Genomic DNA, 17,502 nt, shown 5'->3' on the forward strand with positions numbered 1-17,502 from the left:
ATCCAGAGCCCACTGGCCATGCTCCAAAGGTGTGCTTCTTAAAGTGTGGTATCAGAGACTTGCCTGGGACCTAGAAACACAGGCTTAGCTCCCACCTGGACCCCTGCATCAGGATCTGTGTTTCATTAAGATCTGTGGTGATCAAGGTTCACATCAGAGTTTGAGGAGTGCTGCTCTAGACCCGGTAGTATAGCAGTCCCCAAACATTTTGGCACTAGGGACCGGTTTCGTGGAAAGCAGCTTTTCCATGGACCGGGGTTGGGGAGGATGGTTTGTGTGCATTACGTTTATTGTGGACTTTATTTTATTATTATTACATCAGCTCCACCTCAGATGATCAGGCATTAGATCTTAGAGGTTGGGGACCCCTGCAGTAGTGCTCTATTCTCTCCTTGGCCTTACTTTTTGGGGGGCAGCCTCAGGTGACTTCATTTCCTTCATCTGCCTTGTGCCTTTCTCTTCTGTTCTACTTGGCCAACTCCTATTCATCCTCCAAAACCCACTGCAGAGGGCACTTCCTTAAGATCCCTTCCAGATCTCGGCAAATAGAGTTGTTCTTATGTCTGGCCCTCACACAGGCCTTCCTAGTGCCTGAGCTCACTGGTAACGGTCTCAGTACCTGCTTGTCTCTTCTGATCTTCAGAGAAGGGGTATGTTTTCTATCATCCAACCAACCCTAACTAAGCACCTACTAGGTGCTGGGTGCTGATCTTATTCCTGGGGCTATGGCAGAAAATAGGATAGAAAAAGATCCTGGCTTCACAAAGCTTACATTCTAGTTGGGAAAGAAGCAATATACACTGTAGACAAATTCAGAAAACATGAAATGAAGTAAGGGAGACTGGGAAGTGGATGGATGCTGTCAGCCAGGGGGAATCCGGGCAGACCACTCTCCATAGAAGCTGACTTGTTTCTGTGCCCCACAGATTAGCACAGAGCCTGACATGCCCAGCATTCAAAAACTGTCAGATAGGATCAGATCTGAGCATTCTCCCAGATCAAACTGCAAGTCTTTAAGTTCATGTCCCTTCGCAGCAATTGCTAGGCCATATTTTTCATACTAAGAAACTTGTGATGTTCCTCCTTTCCCTACAGTCTTCTGAGCTAAAAATTTAAAGCAGAGAATCTCCCATCCTCCGGCAACGCCCCCACCACCCCTCTATCCTCAGCCAGCATGGACCACGGAACTGTCTCCCCAGCGCGGAACTGTCTCCCCAGCACCTGCCATTTAGTTATTGAATAAAGCACACCACGTGGTTGGTACACGGGGTGCATTTCCCGAACTGGGGTCAAGGTCAGAAAATGTCAGCCTCTGAAACAGAAACTCCAAGGGTGGTGTGAACTGAGTGAGCATCTCTTTTTTTAAGCAACAACTTCTCCTAGAGATGCTGAGTAAAGGGAAGCAGATGAGGCTCGCCTTCCATCCGAGTTTGATCAGCAAGCCCTGCTTGGGAATGTTGGGTGTTTATGCATTTATTTCCAGGTGCATGGCTTTATTCGCTGTGTTAGCTGCTATACCCAGCCTAGGCTGGTGGTATTTTGTGTACATTTTCGGAAGACAAAGACTCTGCCTGTAATTTGCCATTGGCAGAGAGGAGCCTTTACAAACTTGGATGCCTACAGAGGCCAGAGGAGGGCCGAAGCAGCCCAGTAGCCTCAGAAGATACTTGGGAGCAGCAGAGACTTTGGGGAGCCGCAGAGGACCTGCTGCATCTGAAGGGACATCAGCTGCCCTGCTCCTGTTTGTTGCTAAGCAGGAAGGGGGCCCAGGGTTACAAAACTCCCTTGAGGCCTGAGACAGGTTTTTTTTTTTTTTTTTAATAGGAAATGTCTTGATTTGTAGAACATTTTGAGGGCCAAACACAATTCACTTGCAGGTCACTCTTTGCAACTTTTGTTATCATCAATAATAAACACCCTAGTGATAACAGCATCTGGCACTTATTGAGTGTTTACTATGTGCCAGCACCCTGTTAAGCACTTCGCATGGAGCATCTTACTAAAATTTCACAACCAGCCCAAGCGTGAGATACAATTTTCCCCACTTAGACATGAGAAACTGACTTAGGGAAGGGAACATTGCTTGGTCAAGGTCACACAGAACTGGTAAGTGACAAGGTTGGGATTTGGACCCAGGCTGTCAGATACCAGAACTGGCACAAACTCCAGGCCTGGCTACAACATAATGCTGATTATGTTCATTATGATGATGCTAGGGGGAATCTGAGATTCAACACATAACAAAATCTAGCACCTACTATGTGCCAGGCCCCAAAGTTAAAGGTATCACCTTCTTCCTGGGGCAAATGTCTCCTGTTTGTCCCGTCGCAGTGAAGGTCACTCACTGTCACACTTTACTCAACACAAGTGACAGTCCTGGGTCCTATGGATCCTCTGATGTCTGTTCCCTTGCTCGCCAGCCCCCCTGCCCACCCCTGCCCTCCCCATCTGAGGTCATCTGCGTCATTACTTGCTGGGCTGTGCAGCCTTCTCCTTTCTGTACTCCCTACTCCATCCTCCTCTTCTTCCCATTTTTACATCACACAACTTCCTGAGCCATCCTCCTGAAATGCACATCTAATTATATCATTCCCTTGGGAAAATTCTCCTCTTAGACCTCTTTGCAAGTGAACCATCCCTTCATGATGTAGTCTCTGTCTAAAGTCAAACCTCAGTATTAATACCTTCCCCTACCTCCCCTCCCACACTTGTTCCTCCAGCAATACTAGAACCTTCATGTGGTCCCCCAAACACCCCATGCCCTCTCACATCTCTTCCTGAAACAATCTCTCCACTCCTGGGTGTTCTTGCTTGGGTCCTCCAATCCCCCACTGGGGCATAAGGCCCTTGAAGGCAGGGGTGGTATCTGAGCACTTTTGTAAGCCCAGAGCGTAGGGGGGTAACTGACACACAGCCGTGACTGAGTACATTCTGTTGAAGAAATGGACCTGGGGACTCATGGTCTGGAGGTGGAGGCAAAAATGGAAACAGGCAACAGAAAAGATGGAAGATGCTGCATCGGAGACATGCAGAGATGCCTAAGAAGGAAAGAGGGAGGGAGTGTGAACCAGGTGGGAGCAGGGTGGGAGGTGGCAGAGCTAAGCCCTGAAGAAAGACAAGTGGGATGTGGTTGGAAATGGCCCTCTAGGCAGAAGGGTGGGGCGAAAGCATATATGTATGCCTTCACCTCCTCCCCCTCCATGAACTAGAAAGGGGGTTGTCTATGCATTTTGAGGCATCCTTCTGTACTCTAAACAGTGGGAAAACCTGGCAGGCCCTTCACTTCTCCCCACTCTGCCCCAGGTAATAAGCATATGCTAATTTAAGCTTCAAAGTTTTGAACACTTCATCACGCCTGAATTACAAATAGCAATTTCTGCTTAGCCTTGTCTTCAACTTCTCAAAGTAATTTATTTACAGATCTGGGGGCCAGGGGAAAATTGTAAATATAATTAGTGTAATAGAAGCCATGCACAGGTTTTTGGATTGGACAGGTTTGGGTTGGAATCCCAGCTCTGCCACTTGCTGTGTGACCTTGGACAAGCCACTTAATTTTTATGATTCTCTTAAGATGGAGATAGTGGATATCATAGCACATATCTTCAGAACTGTGAAGATTAAGTAAGAGCAACCCTGGGAAACACCTAAATAATGCTCAGCACACAGGAAGCATTCAAGGAATGATTAGTTATTATTATTGTTATTATTAGGGAGAAAATGATGCCAGAGAGTTGTTTTTCAGGATTACTTTCTTTGCAAAATACTTTGGAGGAAAATTGAGGAAGAGAGGTCTCAGCTTTAGGGAAAATTCAAGAAGGATAAAGAATAAGATTTGTGCAGACAGAGATAACAGTTTGAGGGGGAAATGTGGCAGAAAAGAAGGAATGATCCTTTATGCCCAGAAAGTGAAAGAAGAGAGAATGGGGCAAAACTGAGATAAAGAAGGGTCTAGGGATCAACGACAGCTGGTCACCAGTGAGTTTTGCCCAGTGGCAAGGCCAGAGAAAGAGACTGGTGCTGGGGTATGTAAACTGCACAGTGGATGGTTGGCAAACAAGATGCTGAACCATTCAATGAGGCCACGGCAAGAGTGCACCTGCGATCTCACACCTAATCCGCGGCATTCTTGTTTGCAGCTGGAAGACTACCCAAGGTCAAGGGAGTTCAGGAAAGAGTGAATAAATATAGTGTCCTAAGGAGAAAGGGGAGGTAGCTCCTCTGAGGCCAACTCAAGGCTGCTACGTCGGTACCTCTGAGCCAGGCGATAAACATGTGAGGATTTGGATTGAGAGAAAAGGTGATAGTCGCCCAGAAGGGACCAGGCTCGTGGTGGCTTATCAGCTTCCGGAAGCTTTGTGACAGAGCTATGGCCCCGAAGATGCTTCAAGAGCATCCCAGGTTCGGGGTGTGTGGGAATCCCCTTCCTGTTCTCAAGGGCCTTTCAGCCAAACCTCAGAGAGATGACTGTCAAGAGGAGTCAAGAGGCGTTTTCAAGAGTCCACCTCCCTCCCCTGTGGCCTTCCCTGGTGGCACAGTGGTAAAGAATCTGCCTGCCAATGCAAGGACACATGTTTGATTCCTGGGTTGGGCAAGATCCCCTGGATTAGGACATGGCAACCCACTCCAGTATTCTTGCCTGGGAAATCCCATGGACAGAGGAACCTGGTGGGCTGCAATCCATGAGGTCATGAAGAATTGGAAGGACTGAGTGCGTGTGCACACACACCATACACACACACACACACACACACACAGCTTCCCCTGATGGGAGGTCCCTGAGGGTAGGCACTATTGCCTTAATCATTTAGTCGACATTTAGCTCCTAAACACTCTTTGTGCCAAGGGTGACACACCCCCAGCCCTCACAGTGCTCACAGGCTTCTAGAGGGACACAGAGCCGTAAGCAAGTAAATGCTAAAAAGAAAAGTCAATATTAAGATGTTAAAGAAGGGAATACAATCGGGTATCAGGATGGTGGGCTACCTTAGATGGGATGGTCCGGAAGACTCCCCTAGAAGGAGAAGATGATGTTGATCAGAGACTTTTTGCATCCCTGTAGCCCCAGGGAGAAGGAAATGGCAACCCACTCCAGTGTTCTAGCCTAGAGAATCCCAGGGATGGGGGAGCCTGGTGGGCTGCCGTCTGTGGGGTCGCACAGAGTCAGACATGACTGAAGTGACTTAGCAGCCCCAGGGCCCAGCCCAGTAAAGGCTTGTTCTGCTGGGAAGGCAGGGCCTTGAAGCACCTTGATTGTATTCAACACACCACTTACAATCTTCTCTCTGTGCCCCCTTTCTCTCTCTTCACTACAGCTAGCTTAGGGCACGTCATCTGGCCTTCTGCTCTGCTTGCCTTTCTCAGTGAAATTTTACCAGCTCTGCCAGGCTGGGATCCCATCCATTAGGGTCACGACAGCCAGCGATCTCACGAATGAGCAAAGCCACCTGTGACCATCCCTCGCTTGCCATCTCTCTGGGTCCCCTTTCCTTCCACGATGAAACATAAACTATTCCACAAGAGCCATTTCTGTCCCCGTGGGGTCCCATCCCCTCTGCCCGCCTCCCCCCCGCCCAGCCCCCCGAGTCCCAGCCTTCTGTGCTCCAGCCACACAGGACTGTTGGCCTGGCTGCTCAGGTGTCTGTGCTCCTGCACTTGCCGTTTCTTGTCTGAGGCACACTTCCTCTCCCCAGCTAGCACATTCCCATGCATCCTTCCGAACCCCGTCATCCCTGGATCCCCTTCTCCCCAGTCTCCGTGCTCCCAGAACGCTCTGAGCTTGGGCTCCTTGCTGCTTCGTCATCATTGTCTGCCCACTGGCCTGTCTTCTCTTCTAGATTAGAAGTTCCTTGAGGGTCGATGGTGCTATTGCCTCTGTCCTAGCTGCTCACACAGTACCTGGCGAGGACTCAGGGAGCAGTTGTGGAGCAGAGATCAACAATCACCCTTTTCCTTGTAAAAAATGTGCTTGTAAGACCACACACTTCTCCAAGCTGCTTCTTGAGTCACAGGACAGACACTAAGGGCACCGGAGAAATCCCTTGGGCTCTCCCAACACCTTGCCTGCATCTCTGTCTGCCAGCAAGACAGCCATACCATCTTCCTTTGATTTCCAAGGTACATATTTTAAATTTTAAGTTTTCTGAAATTAAAGTGTGTTTTACAACTGGTGTTATATTAAATCTGTTTTCCCCTGCCCTGAAAGCTGTTTAAGTAGCTAGTTCATTTTTTATAACCAAATGGCATCAGTACTGGGAGATCAGAGCCCTTTATACCCGCAGGGAAAAGGACCAGGGTCCTGGCAAGGGCAGAGAGCTCACTGGCGATCCCACAAGGGCTGACATGCATTCCTTGGCCTTGGGGAGCACAGTTCACATCTTTCTAGTCTCATTCCTATTTTCAAAAAGTCTGGAGGATTTAACTGAGCCTCATTCCAATTCCAGCTCAAATCCTCGATGATCCTAACTGATTGTTAGAGACGTCTCAGAGAAACTCAGGGAATCTCTCTGAGTTTGTGGGAGGGTGATAAGCTGAGGCGGCAGCAGGCTGTGCCACATGTCTTGTGTGAAATGGAGTCATTCTGTAAGATGCCTGTTCTTTGGGATTTCCTGATGGGACTTGCCCTCGGCTCCTGAGGGGAGGAGGTGGGTCTTGTTCACTTCTGCCTCCCTGTGCCCACCTACCATCAACACCTCCACTAAGCATATTTTGAATTTCTTTGTTTGGAGTTGAATCAATCTATTTCTTCCCTTCCCTGGGCTGTCATAAGTTTTCAGGCCACAGAGCCCACCACACTCAGATCTGGGTGGGATTGGGAAAGTGAAGAAAGTGAAAGTCGCTCAGTTGTGTCCAACTCTTTGCGACCCCATGGACTATAGAGTTCATGGGATTCTCCAGGCCAGAATACTGGAGTGGGTAGCCGTTCCCTTCTCCAGGGGATCTTCCCAACCCAGGAACTGAACCCAGATCCCACACATTGCAGGCAGATTCTTTACCAGTTGAGCCATGGGAAGAGCATGACAGAGAGAAGGGAATGGTGCTCTAATCCTCACAGCTTTAGGGCAGGCATCATCAGCTCCCTTAGATAGACGGGGTGAAGGCGGTACCGACAGAATTAACTAGCTCAAGGTCACACAGCTTTTAAACAAGAAGCCGGAAGTCAAAGAGCAAAAGTCTTTAATGAGCCTAGTGAGGCTCCGCACTGTCGGGTCCTCCTTCTGCACGCCCCCATTCCATCCAGCATCATCACCACCCCCATCCCATGTCCATCTGGACCCTCTAGCCACCCTGTTCTCCTTCCAGGACTTGCCCCTTCTCTCCCTCACTGGTCTCTGTACTTCCTGCCCTCCAACCTGAAATGTTCCTTCCTCCTCTCTTCACCCAGTGATGCATCCTTCAGACAGCCATTTACATCTCACTTCCTCAGGGGAGCCTTCTCTGATTAGATCTATCTTCATATCATAAACTCACAGTCTTATGTGACTCCCCTTGAGAGCACTATCATAGTTGTAAAATACATACATATAAGAGACACAGGTTCTATCCCTGGGTTGAGAAGATCCCCTGAAGGAAGGCAGGACAATCTACTCCAGTATTCTTGCCTGGAGAATCCCATGGACAGAGGAGCTGGGGAGCTACTTACTGTTCATAGAGTTGCAAAGAGGCAGACACAGCTGAAGTGACTTAGCATACACGTGCATATGTGTATATATATATATGTGTGTATATATATATGTATGTGTGTGTGTGTATATATATATATATATACATATATATTTGGAAGAGTCTTTGAAGTAGCATCTGTCTCTTCCAGAAGGCTCTGAGGCCAATGACCCTGAAGGGAGCTGCTGCCCACCATGACCCCAACCCTTGACCCAGCACCTGGCAAGTTGCAGGGATTCATCAAAGATTTAACCAATAAAATAAATGAATGAAGGAATTGCTTAATTTGTCACTGTAAACTAACCTGGAAACTTAAAACACGTATTTCATCTGAATATGGGAGATTTTTTTTTATATTCAAGTCTAAAAATGACCATTGAATTTTGAACTATTTAACAATCTCCTACATTATCAGTCTGAGTACATATAGCCTCCTCCCCCACTGACCTGAAAGCTAACACTCATGGGAAGCTCTCCCCGAGGACCTGTGTGACAGACACTCTGGATGATGAACAGAGAGGAAAGCGTGGCCTGTGTCTATTTAGAGGATTTCCCCCCCTCTCCGCCCCAGCACTTCCTTCTCAGGCACTTACTTTTTTATTATCTTTCTTTGTTATTGCCCCTTGTGTGTTGAAACTCTCTCCCACTCCTTCTCCTTCCCTCTCTCCCCTTTCTTTCTGTGTTGACTCTATTATTTATTTTTCAGAATGTCAAAAAAAAAAAAAAGATGTTTCAGCCACCATCGCCACTAGTGTGCAATTTAAAGAACAGTCCTTTGATGATGGGAAGTGACCACTCTTCCTCAATGCCCACCCTGTAGCAGACAGTGGTGGCTTCTTCATTTGCCAGCTAAGATAGGTTGATGTTTTGTGCTATCATATTTGCTGTGGTTACAGCAACAGGCAGAACGAAGACCCCTGCCCTCATGGGGCTGACAGTCTAGAGGTGCAGGTAGATAACAAGTAGTATGAGTAAATCTCATAGTGTGCTAGAAGGTGGGACATAGTCTGTAAAAAAAAAGTAAAGTAAAACAGAGCCAGCAGTACAATGTATGAGGTTGTTGACTGTGATTTTATACCAGGTGGTCAGGAAAGAAGGTGACAGACATTTGTGTCTTCACTCCAACCAGCTACCCTGTGAGAAGGCTGTTAGACTTCCTGTTTGTGGAAATGGAAACTGAGGCTTGGAGAGGTCAAATGACTTGCTTCAAGCTGCGCAGCTCAGAAGGCTGCAGTGCTTGAAGTGGACCCGGGTCTCTGTGGCTGCAAAATTGTGTCAGCTGCATCACACACCACAAAGCTGCCTCTGAAAACTTCCATCACTTCAGGGGACATAAATTTGCTAGTTTCTGAAAAGTGCTGGCCAACATAAAACCCATGGAGAGTTTACACTGAGACACTTCCAAAACAAAAAGGCGAAACCAAAGAAGCACATGGTGGGTCCAGCCTGAAGTTCAGTGTTGCGTCTCCTCAGCCTCGTGGGAGTGAGGGGATCAGGACAGAGCTGTCAGCTTGCAAGGTCTGGGCAGCCGGAAGGAGCAGCATGTCAGGGAGTCAGCAGGTCAGAACTCCGGTGTCCTGACATGCTTGGGTTGGGCGCTCAGTGAGGATGCACAGTGGGATGCAGAGAGAATAGAATCAACTGCCGACAATGAATGTGAACACGAGGCCACAGAGGCCAGGGTCTGTGCATAGAGCTCTCTGGAGCTTCCAGGATGAAAACAAGAGGCCTGGATTCAAGTTCTGGCTCTGCCCATGTGGTGCAGTGTTACCTGGCACCTGTAAAGTGAGGGCAGGAGGGCAGTGTGAATGGGCTGGGATTTGCAGGGCTGGTTCCTCAGTAAAGGAGTCAGGCTTGTCTTACAAGGTGAGAAGGGATAGGAATGTGAGACCTGCCTCTATGGAAAACTGCCAATCAGAACCTAAGGGCTTGGGCAAAGTTCTTGAGGTCTAGGGAACTGGGTGGAGAAGTTTGATAAAGAATTCTGGGGAAGGTTTTGGGGAAGCTACACAGGGATGGTCTCTGATGCCTGCTCTCTGCCTGAAGTGTCTGTTCTGGTGAATATTAGGATCAAACTAGGCTTTTGCATACCTTAAACAGAAAAGGGAAGAAAATCAATGGGTCATTTTTTTTCTTCCCTGTAGAGACTGAGTGTACTGACAATTTTTCTTTAGCTAATTAGGAGCTGGGCAACCCAATGACTGACTCCTTTTGAATGTTCTTATTTTACAACAATGAATTCATGACTCATTATTATTCTTTTCAAAAAAGAAATCCCATGACCCATATGGGAAAAAAATCTGAAGAAGACTGGATATATGTGTATGTATAACTGAATCACTTTGCTGTATACCTGAAACTAATATAGCATTGTAAATCAACTATACTCCAATATGACATAAAAATTAAATAGAAAAGAAATTCTAGGAAAAGCAAACAAATCATTCTGGTTTCCTCACCCCTTCCCCTCTCTTCTTCTCCCTCAATAACTTGCCACATGTCCTTATGATTTTTGAATTAATTTCAATAATTTTAAGAATTTCTGCATCAGTCCATTGATACATATATTTACTGTACCAACTGTGTGCAAAGTACCTAGAAGGTGAAAATATCCTGGGAATTATGGAGTGATATGTACACAGTACGTAGGCCCATTAGTAACTTCTAAACTCAACTCTTCCACCCTTAAAGGCAAAAGTGTCCAAGAAAGGCAGCTGGCATTGCTAAAATAAAAGAGATATACTTTCCTTCTGTGGAACAAGAGAGCCGTGGCTGAACCCAGTGTGGGGCACTCGCCACCTTGCAGGCCAAGAAAACTTTATGAAATTATGAACTTGGAAAAAAAAATAGTTCAAGAAAACCCAGCGACTTCTTATGCAGAGAGAATGGGGATGTAGAATGGACGGCAGAGCCCCTTGAGTAAGCAGCTTGAGGAGGAGAAGAGAAGAAGAGAAGCTCAGAAATTCAGCAGAGGGAACTGAACAGTCTGGATGGAGAGAAAGATTACTGCTCTGCCTCAGCAAGGAAAAAGGTGAGAGGGAGCAGGAAGGAAGGGGGCATTTCTGTTAGGACCACAGTGTACTGCTGCTAGCTCCCCTCTGCAAGGCTGGGAATCCTCTGGGGAAGACATGGAGCCCAGACAGAGGGGAGCAATGTACAGGAGAGAACAAACACAAAGAGTGAATTTCTTGCTGCCCCTGGAGATGATGATTTCTTTTGGGGACAACAGAGGTTAATATCCTGAGTAGCAAGCCACCACATGGGCCAGAGACAGCATGCTTGAAACAAGCTGTTTTAGTGTCCTGTTGTAGATTTTATTGAATTCTTCTCTGAAAAGGCCAATTCATCTCTCCATTTGGAGGCTCTTAAAGCAGCTTTCCTGAAAAGTTCAAGAACTTCTCCTATCACTCTCCATTTACATGGGATCCATGAGCAGACAGACCCGCCCCCCCCACACCCTCAAATCCCAGTAAGGACACTAGCTTGCCAAGGGTCTCAAGTTCACACACAGAGACACTCCTGCTGCTCACTCTGCAGAGGGAGAGAAGAAAGCTGTGATTTCTTCTCGATTCCTCTCCCCCTCCTGCTGTGTCGGCCCCTAACAGGTGGTCCTGTCCCCTTCTCATGCCTCAACAGACGAATTCATTTCAAAAACAGTCACGGATGCAAGGAAATGTTTTTTGATTCTTATTTTCACCAAGAAGTGAACAGAAAAAAGCATCTCTGGGGACAAAAACCCTTAATGTAAACCAGATAGCCAAAGAGACCAGAAGAAGACAGGAGGCGGTTTTTCACCTGGAGTCATTAGCAGCATCTTGGGGAGAAGACTAGAAATCTGTTCACAACTTTTTGGGTATGAGTAGGAAACATAACAAAGAGGTGATGGGAAATCTTTTCTGAAAGTACAATTTCTCACCAAAAAGAGAGGTTGGGAAAACCAGACAACTTGGTTTCCATAAAGGCTGATCCTATTTGGAATGCTCAAAATAGCAAGCACAGGAATGCCCCACAAGAACCATCTATGCCAACCTGCAGAAATAAGTACACTTATAATCTTTGGAAATCAGTGCAGTTTTTGAGACTATGTATCTTTAACACCTTCAAACCACATCCTAAGTGGCCAAGGCTCAGCTTCCTAAGGGGAGGGGGTAGTGTCTCAGGCCTACAAAACCCCATATAGACAGAGGTTTTGGAAATTCAAGGCCAGGTTGAACTGGAGCCCTGAGTACCAACCCTTCCTGCCTGGGCTACAAGTGGAAAAGGAACAGCAATCCCCAAGGCAACTTGGCCCAGCCCCCGACACGCCTCGGTCTGGAGGCCTCAGTCCTGGGGAGAAGAGTGAAACCCTGGGCTTCTGGGAGCATCACACAATCCTTGGGACATGTTGCAATACTAACCCTTTCAGGGATGATTCTGGGAGTGAGGTGGGGTTATAGCTTGGAGAGAAAGTTGAAGGGGGTGGGCAACACATTTGGGGATGTGGACACCAAACAGATGGAATTTTAATGAAAATATTTAAGCCTTTTAACACACAAGTTATCCCAAGCCACCTCTAGTCCTCTTCCCTTACAGGAATTAGAAAAATGTTTAAAAGATCATAGTATTAAGACTTTTCAAACAAAACCCTGATAAGAAAGTATATTTATTCCAAGTCACCAATGTCTGGGAATATTTCTTCTAAAACCATGTCCTGTCTTTAATCTCTTGGCTGTATATCTTCGTCCGTCTAACTAAAATCCAAGCAAGGCAAATTGCTTCTGTGATCGTGTTCCCTAAAGCAACCCTCATTCACTTTGCTTTTCTTCTCTTTTGGAATTAAAGTCTGCCATAAATGTTTAATTAAATGGAAGTCTTTCCACTGTTAATGACTAGCTGCATGAAAGGCTCTTCATTTTTTAAAAGAGGGGTGTGTTTAAAACAGCGCCTATTAATTCCCCGATATTGATTCTCTGGCTGGGGAAGAGCATATAGTATTCAGCATAGAGCTCCTCTGCAGACTATGTTCAAGGCAGCGGTTTGGATTGAGAAAGGGCACCAAATGCAGTATGCGTCAAATAGACCATCGCTCAATGAAGTCACTTAGCTATTCAAAACATGTTCAGCCATCACTCAACCATTTGCACCAAGATTGTTGGGAGGGGGGCACGGAATCTGTGCTCTTTCCCTAGGCATAATCATTTCCCAAAGAGCAGCTTTTGCTCAGTTTGGGTTAGACTCTGGGGCCACATCAGTTCTCTTCCTCTTAGTCCATTTCCCTCTCTTCTCCCCTGTCTCCTGGCTTCAACTCCCTGCACCACCATCCCATGTTGAGCTTAACAAACAATCCTGCAGTCCCCGCTTCCCGACGCTGCTCAAACGGCCTCCGTATTGGTTCATATCAGAAGCAAAGCACATCAGCTTTTCTTTCCACCCAGAAACATGTATCTCTCTGTGTATGTCTTTCTACGGGTGGCTGTAGCTTATACACAGACACAGATAGCCACTCACATGCAGCCCCTTATATTAAAGTCTGTTGCTAAATGCAGGTTGTATGACCTGCAGGAGTTTCCTGCCCCCCTCCCCGTGTTTATTAATGTGTCTCAGAGGCACATGCTTTCATCCATACCCTGATCTCCCAGCCTATCCTCTGTGGGACTGCTTGCCCACAGCACATACACGGGCACACATGTCCCAATGACCCTGCAAGATCAAGGTAAACAGCTGACACTCCTCCCCCCCACAGCTCCCTCTTGTCCCCCCACAACCTCCCCATGCTCTCGCCTCCCTCCCGGCCTCCCTGCACAATGTCTGATTCCCAAGCTGGCTGCAATGCTGACTCTACACGCTTCTGGATAACAGACATGTCACTCTGAGTGGAAGTGAATTGGTTCTCAGCCTAACCTGCAAGTGAATTGCTGTTTATTAGAACTTGGGTTTGTTTCCTGTTAGAGAAGTATGTATTTTTAGACTTTGTAAACGTTAAAACACACATACACACGCAGCCAGTTGCCTCGAACGATATGTGTGGCTCATAGACATTACGAAATGCTCTTGAACTCAGCTTGCGATCCTGGAATAATTAGGATTTACCAAATAAGGCTTCTTAGAAACAACAGATTTTTTTTCAAAAAAAGGAGATTTGCAGATGATGATGTCTTGGACTTCTGGGGAGTAAGGGGAGGAAGAGGGGAAAGGAAGAACATTTTGGAATTCTTCATTACGAAAAGAAGGGCAATGTTGAGAGAGGCAATTGTTTTTTTATACCCTCATAGATGGACATACTACATCAAAAGGCAAATCCTAATGATTCCAAAGCAGGTGGAGCACATTTGACTTTTTAAAAACAATCTCTTGTTTTCATCATATCATAGATTATTCCAATGAAGAAGGTTGAGGGAAGGGGGGTAGTGGAGGCTGGAGAGTTTAGTATGGTTTTTGCTTATTGATTTTCTTTCCTGTGAAACTCACCCAACCAGCCTTGATCTCTGGTGGAAGGAGTGAAGTAAGAAAATGGTGGAATGTAAAGGGGACTTATTTGGAGGCGGGTGGGGAAGGGGGAGTGAGAAGGGGAGGGGGGGTGGGGAGGGGGAGGAGATGGGAAATCAAATACCTTCTAGGCAGCAGGTTCTCCATAATCCAGAATGGGTCATAACTTCCTCGTTCTTTTTGCTGGTTTCATTCTCACTGACACTTTTGGTCTTGCAAACCCCTCTGGAGTAGAGCCAATAGTCGGTTCCCACAGCAATGGTCATCAGACTGAAGGCAGCGAAAGCACCAACCGTGGTTAAAAGCATTTGAACACCTCGATCAAACAGCCCCATAATTCTTCATTATATAAACACCCAACCGACTTCGGGTTCTCGGGAGAGTGTGTGTGAAGGTGCGAGTACTAAAGCAAAAAATAAAAATAATTCCACTACCAATATAAAGGATATATGTGTGAACAGAGGATGTGGAGAGATATTAAAAAAGGGAGGTAAGAAAAGCTCACGGAAAAGAGTGTAAATTATAAAGATCACACGGGAAGAGAGGCTTGCCTTTTGAGATCAGAAACTGTTCCAGTTGCAGTGATTAAAAAAAAAAAAAAGGAAAAAATAAAAAGACACCCCCCACCCCCCCAAGTGAGATGCCTTAATCTCTTTTCCTAAAATTCTGGTCTCCAGTTTCCATATGTGATAGCTAATTTGGAGATGGCTTCCACAGTGAACCAGGGAACAGCCGCATTCTCAACACAATCTCTCATGGTCGGGACCTAGACAGTTAGAGATTGTAAAAGCCGAGATGCAACCTTCCGTCTTCGCTCTCGGCTCTGCGGCCTGCGCCATGAAAATCCTTTGCTTCGCCAGTTCTCTTCCTTGGGGGGTCTCGGGAGCTTTCGTTTCAGACCAGACTTCCCAGTATTCTGTAAGCCCTTGATCTCAGCTGAACAGGTGCGGGGGTCTCGCCTTCCATGGTTTTGCCCCGGCAGCGGCAGCGGCAGCAGCAGGGCGGGCAGGCGCGGCGGCGGCGGCGGCAGGACGAGCAGCGGCGGCGGTTATTGTTGTTGGTGGCGGTGGTAGTGTTGGCGAAGTGGGGGAGGGAGGGGGTTTCTCCCGGAGAATCGAGGCGGGTTTCCCTCCCCCTATCTGCAAAGCTCCTGGAAACAGGGGTGCCGGCGTCTTGCTGCAGGATGGGCCGCCCGCCTGCCCCCCCACCCCACTCCCGGCCGGCTCGGCCCCCGGAGGAGGCGCTCCCACCTACTGCATTACCGGGTGGTGCTGAACTGGACAGCTCCTTGCGCCGCCCGCTTCGCGCGCTCCCCGGCTCCCAGGGCGGCCCGCCAGGAGGGGGGCGCTGGCCGGAATCCTCCCTGCCCTCGGGGGCAGCAAGGCCAGGGCAGAGAGGGGGCTGCCTTTTCCTCTTTTCACCCCTCTCCCAAAATCCTGAAACGAGCGCTCTCCTGGGCTCCCGGAGCTTAGAGAAGGCGTAGCTAGAGATAGCTCTGCTCCCTCTCCCTCTCTCTCTCTCACACTCTCTCGCTTTCCCTCCCCCCTCGGTGTTTCTTCTAGCTCAGCCTCCTTCTCATTCCATCTCTACGTGCCCAGAGCTTCAAATACAATCCTCCCATCACAATCAGAGGGGCACAAAACTTCAACCAGCCGGTTCTTTGCCTGGAAGCCCTGAAAATATAACCTGGATGGGTAATTACGAACACGGTCTCTATGTGTTTTTGAAATCGTCGCTTGCACTTTGCCGTTTGGGGGATCTGTTTTGTTTTGTTAGCTGTGTCGCCTTTTGGTCGTTTCTCTTTCTTCTCTGTCTCTTTCTGGCTAACAGGGGATGTGCAGTGCACTGTGTGTGTCTCTCTGTAGTTTTCTGTAGAAATTCTGAGTCTTGCTCCTACAAGCAGACATTTTGGAAAGAATATTCATGGAAAAGGGTGCAAAAGGGTGACTGGAGGCTAGAGCTTGGGCAACGATTTTCATCTCAAGGATAAATATGTTTGCAGGGGAAATGGGTGAAATGTGAGTCCTTCTAAGTTTCCCGTGTCATTCTTAAACTGGGTGGAAAGAGATAAAATCTCCCTGCTGTGAATACGGAAACACATTATAACTCTCTCCTTTTCCTCAGCAGAGCCGTTATCTTGGGTTAATTACAGCATCATCTCTTGTTTCTATATGTGCAAGTTTTCCTTAACGTGACCCCTGGAAAAAGAAGCTCATCAGATTCCTGCTGGTAGTGATTATGTTTCTCTCTGATCAGTTGCCTAGTTAGGGGAGGGAGAGCACATGAGGCATGATGTAGATGCAGTTTTAATTTGTTGGGGGAGGAGTCTAGAGAGAGTTGTGCCTGCCTCTGATGGGTCAGTGGGGTTAGAGATGTTTCCATTTCATAGCTCACCTATTCTGTACTTTGTTTTCTGTTCTTCTGTTTTTGTCTGGAGATAATTTGCTTGACAGTTTCTCAGTGATCTGGTGATTATCAAAGAGTATACAAAAGATGACTGAACTCAAAACAGACTTTTTTGAGTATTGTCTAATGTTTTTCCCTTTGCCCAGAATTGTTCTGCAGATATGGCCAGTACTGTAGAGGCGGGGGGCAGTATAGAAAAACTACCTGTTTCTCCATCCTCCATAAAATGTCCTTCTCTCACTCTCTCTTCCCTTCTAAGAAGGAAAGAACTCCTATGATGGGTAGTCACTGGGCTCCTGTTACCTTGAAGAGAGTCCTGGTGTCCGGAGAACATTCAGCTACCTCTGCTAAGATACCTTTAGGGTATAGCCCGAAATACTTTTTCGAACTGAGGTTTCTCCATTTGTTTTCTTGCCCTTTGGTTGGGGATGGCAATTGGGTTGGGAGAGGCACTGGTATGCTGACCTCACTCAGCAGGGAGTCTAGCAAGTTTAGCCAGTGGTTCAAGTGAGTGATTTCCTTGGCTCCCTTCCTTCAGGAAAAAGTGAGGGGCAAGTAGGAAATTCTCTTCAACAGACTAGGCCTTTTGAGGGGGGTGGAGGGAGGTGTGGGTGTAGCCACAGGATCCTGAGAGGCTTGCTCTCACTTCTCTCATCTTGGTTGCTTTTGACCTAAGAAGTCCCTTCAAACTGGAGATAGACCCCTCGTTCTTACTGCTCCCCCATTCTTTTCAGATCAACCCTTGAATCTTGTTGCTCAAACAGAATTAGTAACAGAGGCTCAAAAGCTTCTGTTTATCCACAGAAGGAGCTAACATCTTAGCCACTGACAGTGGCTGCAGCTTTAGAAACATTTGATTAATCTTCTAGCCAGATAATCATTGAGTCAGGAGGTGAAAGAGGGGACAGAACAGCTTTAGGTTGATGGTGTGGAGGGAACAGACACTTCTGGAGACAGAACACCCTGGGAGCA

The 17,502-nt window shown here is 47.2% G+C and overlaps 1 protein-coding gene across 1 annotated transcript in view; it reads right to left on the bottom strand.

Annotated features, from left to right (window-relative positions):
- The window catches only part of CACNG2 (calcium voltage-gated channel auxiliary subunit gamma 2), a 117,038-nt gene extending 102,579 nt beyond the window's left edge, over positions 1-14,459 (bottom strand). Inside the window, exon 1 of the mRNA XM_068971842.1 lies at positions 14,249-14,459. Coding sequence (XP_068827943.1) covers positions 14,249-14,459 — 211 coding nt within the window. The remainder of the gene's footprint in view (positions 1-14,248) is intronic.
- Between the last annotated feature and the right edge of the window lie 3,043 nt (positions 14,460-17,502).

Source organism: Capricornis sumatraensis, chromosome 4 (assembly GCF_032405125.1).
Source record: "Capricornis sumatraensis isolate serow.1 chromosome 4, serow.2, whole genome shotgun sequence".
NCBI classification, from domain to species: Eukaryota; Metazoa; Chordata; class Mammalia; order Artiodactyla; family Bovidae; genus Capricornis; species Capricornis sumatraensis.